General features: G+C 35.9%; 1 protein-coding gene across 1 annotated transcript; it reads right to left on the reverse strand.

Annotated features, from left to right (window-relative positions):
- LOC125646880 (proteasome subunit alpha type-7-like) lies at window positions 1–3,720 on the reverse strand. Its single transcript, XM_048873478.2, has 2 exons — window positions 3,258–3,720; window positions 1–425 (listed from the first exon to the last, which is right to left on the reverse strand). The coding sequence occupies exons 1-2, from the start codon at window positions 3,664–3,666 to the stop codon at window positions 85–87; spliced, it is 750 nt and encodes a 249-aa protein (XP_048729435.1). The 5' UTR covers window positions 3,667–3,720; the 3' UTR covers window positions 1–84.
- Window positions 3,721–4,335: the final 615 nt, after the last annotated feature.

Consider the following 4,335-nt stretch of genomic DNA (forward strand, 5'->3'; position numbering starts at 1 on the left):
GTATATTTCTTATTTAATTAAACACTGTGAATGGTACGACATACTAAATGACAAGAGATGTAAAAACAAATTTCCTAAGCGTCATTATTTCTTTTGCTTCTTTTTCTCTGCTTCTTCCTCCTTCTCTTTTTCTATTTCTGCAATGTATTTCTCCACTTCCTCCAATTCTAGCATTTTCAATGGCTCCTTATCTCTCATGACCGCCAGCTCTACGTTTTTGGCTCCAGACTGGACCACCTCTAACAAAGCCTTCAGCGCCAACTTGATGCACTCCTCTTGATTGCCTGCCACTTCATCTGTGTAACTTTTCTCCAAAAATTCTCGCACTGGTTTAGCGCTTCTACCGATGGCATTAGCCTTCCACTCATGATAGGTTCCTGATGGGTCTGTTTGGTAGAGATGTGGAGTGCCATCATAATCAAATCCTATAAAATAAAACATTTAACAGATCTTAAAAACAGTGAAGGCAATCATTGTTTTAAACTGCAAAAGGTCCAACATATGTTTAATATGGAGTATGTGTCACACCACAGGCAGCTGTATCGCTTGGGTTCGAATTTACTCTTCAATAGTACTCTCCAATAGTAAATTCGAACCCAAGCGATACAACGCCTGTGTGTAACACCAAGAGGTTTAACAATACAGTGTATATTGATGCAGGTCAAGCAAATGGTTACAAAATGAGAATTTTTTAAAAATGTCAGTTCAAAGAACAAAAGGTTATGTTGGCTGAATTTTCCTTCAGACAGAAAGAATGTATCCCTGTAGATTTCATAGCTTGGACTGGTAATTATCATAATGCCAGGTATGTAAGAATTCTGATACCATTCACCATATCATATGTTTACTGGCAAGAAAAGTTCAACTTTGTAGCAACTGAACTCTGCTAATTTTTTTCTTTTTTAATAAGGCATTATCAAATTTTTAGACATGGTAGAAGTGGATACATTAATAATGGTAAAATTAGGGAGATTTTAGCACCTGGAGTGGAAGTCTACATGTAACTTTGTTACAGTACATTTTCTCTCCTTAAAATCAGAACCTTTCTGGAGCATGCTTGAACTAATCTAATATCTACTTCAATCCTGTAAATGGCAAATGTTCTGTAGTCAAAATAAAATTTATTTAATATGTGCATCACTGTGATTCATGTATGATTTTGATGCAGCTTTAGAACTTTTAATGGCGTCTTTGTTTGGAAGTAAATCAAAACAGTCTCTTTTATAGATCAGCCAAAATTGAACTAGATCAGTGGTGTCCTTGTTTATGTCTGCTAAGAAGCTGGTATGGATTTTTTTTCTTTCATCATCAGTCTCTTCATGAATTTCAACAACATATTTAGCCCCATACAAACAGTACATATATCATTGTTACTCTGATGCACAAAGTTCTCCAGCCACTGGTGTATCCACAGGCAGTGTGGCAGACAATGATTTCATCTCTATTGCAATCAACTGAGTTGTTCTCACTGATGTTTATAACTATTCAGCGGAGCAAAGCCCAAAGTCTAACAAAAGCAGGTACAAATCTATACATGAAGGGATCCGGAATTTTTGGCCAAGGGAATGGGTTCTACACCATGCAGTTTTTTTTCAAGAGGGCCCACTCTGTACTTAGGATTAACACTAAAGTATTTTACAGCTGGAAGTACATAAAAATAGGCAAAAACCAGATAAATGTTTCCAAGCATTAAAGTTCCAACTTCCTTTCTACAACAACAAACAGTTTCAGGAGTTGCACTGACAAACTGTCTAAGTAATTTTTTTTATTTTTGCCAAACTTCAAAAGGGGCATAACTCCCAGAAAGAAAAAAATCAAATAAGAATTGTGATTATATTTACATCTGCTCAATGTGTTCTTATCAGAGCTCAACAAATTTTCATGAAATTCTGCTCAGTGGTTTCAAAGGAGTTGTGCTGAAAAGAACAGGACTGATGGATGCCAAACTTTTAAGTTCAAAAGGTCAAAATCAAATCAGAGTTTCCTGTAAATATGCACATCTACACAGCAGGTCTTATTAACTTCAAAGTTTTACGAAATTCTGATGAGCAGTTTCAGAGGGGTTGTGCTGACAAGAACAGAACTGACGGGTAAAAAATAATACACCCTTCGCAACTCGTTGCATAGGGTATAATGATAAATGTACAATTGATTGATTGTATATTGTTTTATGTCCCTCTCAAGAATTTTTCACTCATATTGAGACGTCACTATTGCTGGTGAAGGGCTGCAAAATTTAGAGTTATGCTTGACGCTTACGGCCTTTCAGCAGGAAGGGATCTTTAATGTGCAACACCTGCTGTGATAAATGTATCTTTATAAACATAAAATGAATACAATTTACCATATATAGATAATGTATTATCTATACATTAATATAGATTAATTAATCATTCCTATGATTTCTTAATTTAATAAGTTCAAAACAGTGGGGGAAATTTGCACTGAGTTACAGTATATAGGAAGGAGTAATATATTTCAACATCCGATATGGAATATTTAAGTCCCTTACTTTTTTAAGAGGAATCTTATATTTTATTATTTATCAGCCTTTCTGATGAATGAAAAAAGATTGCAAGTGTCATTTTCAAACAAATGATTTATGTTTATTTCTATTGAGTCCATATAAGTATTTAAATTATTATATTATACCAATCAATGTTTAGTTTTTTGATACTGTTAATTTCTCAGAGTGTGTCAGATCCAGTTTTCCGGATCACCACACTATGGTTTTTTGATTCCGTATCAGTATCCTCTGAAACTAATGACGTCACAATGCATCGACGCAACAGTTTAGGGGGAAATTATTGACTGATTCACAAACAAAACTGCGAACACAAAACATAATTTCACTGCATGTTTGTGTTTTTGATAATTTAAATTACATTTTTTATCTTACAAATGTGGATTTAAAAATGCATAAGGAGTATATAATAAATTTATCATTACTACAGTAACTTACTTGATCCGAAGAGTTGGATCATGTCTCGTTGACAGGCGCGGATCATCAGATCAAACCCGACGCTTTGCGTCTCATGTGATCTGATGATTTGCGCCTGTCAACTCGAAGAGATCCGGCTCTTCGGATCAAGTTACTGTAGTAATAATATATTTATTGATCAGTCATTTATATACATGTTCTGACGTCTGAGATACTGTAATCATCCAGATTCTCAAAAAATCCCCTTCGATATGAAATGGGTAGTAATATCTAAAAAGCTGGATAAAACCCTGATGTATCAAAGGTGAGAAAATACCTATAATAAGAGCTGACAATCCAAACGGTCTCCTTCCATTGCTCTGGGTATATTTCTGTTTTAATTGTGCTACGTATCTTGTGATATACTCTAGGGTAACAGGGTCTTCGACTGTCAGTTTGTGACTCTGACACTCAACTCGAGCTCTGTTTATCAATATTCTTGCATCTGCTGTCAAACCTGCGAAGGCTAAGGCAACATGATCATCTAACAAAGCGATTTTCCTCACAGTTCTGTCTTCTTGTAGTTTAGCAACGGCTTTCTTCTCCACCCCCAGGACTACAATGTTATTTCCCCGTACACCTACGGCCGTAGATCCTTTTTTTACGGCTTCCTGTGCATATTCAACTTGAAAAAGATGACCGTCCGGCGAAAATACAGTAATTGCTCGATCATACCTGGAACTCATGTTTGCTGTCTCGCACTGAATGTTTCTTCGGAGCTTCTCGTCCTTTACCAAATAAAAGATGCGTTGATCGGCCGAAAAGGACCCTAAAGAATATCACTACAGACCATTGACATAATTAAACAAATTTCATGATACTTTTATCCTATGAATTGATCTTTTCATCATTTTTTTGGTTATAATTTTACAAGTTTGGTTCAAAACTTCAGAGGATATAAAGAGAAATTGCAACGGACCAAACCGGGATTCGATCCCCGGCCCCTGAATCGCTAGTCTGGTGCTCTATCAACTGAGCTAAAGGCCACTGGCTATCGAACCCGACTGACTGCTACAAAATCAATAAATCTCTTTACTGGTTATTATTTAGATATTTACAGAGACATACATACCTGGTATATATATATATATATATATATATATATACATATATATATATGTGTGTGTGTGTGTGTGTGTGTGTGTGTGTGTGTGTGTGTGTGTGTCTGATATTTGTAGTACTATTTCAAAATTATGTTTCACAGTAGATGATAAATAGGAGGTGTTCAGAGTTTGCACCCCCCCCCCACACACATGGGTTAAAAAAAATTCAACAAAAACACCATTTCGTCAGTCACGCAGTACCATTTTGGGGTCAATTGCACCCACTCTTTCAGGGTGGATAATTCAGTAAGG

This window comes from Ostrea edulis, chromosome 6 (genome assembly GCF_947568905.1).
Source record: "Ostrea edulis chromosome 6, xbOstEdul1.1, whole genome shotgun sequence".
Taxonomy (NCBI): domain Eukaryota; kingdom Metazoa; phylum Mollusca; class Bivalvia; order Ostreida; family Ostreidae; genus Ostrea; species Ostrea edulis.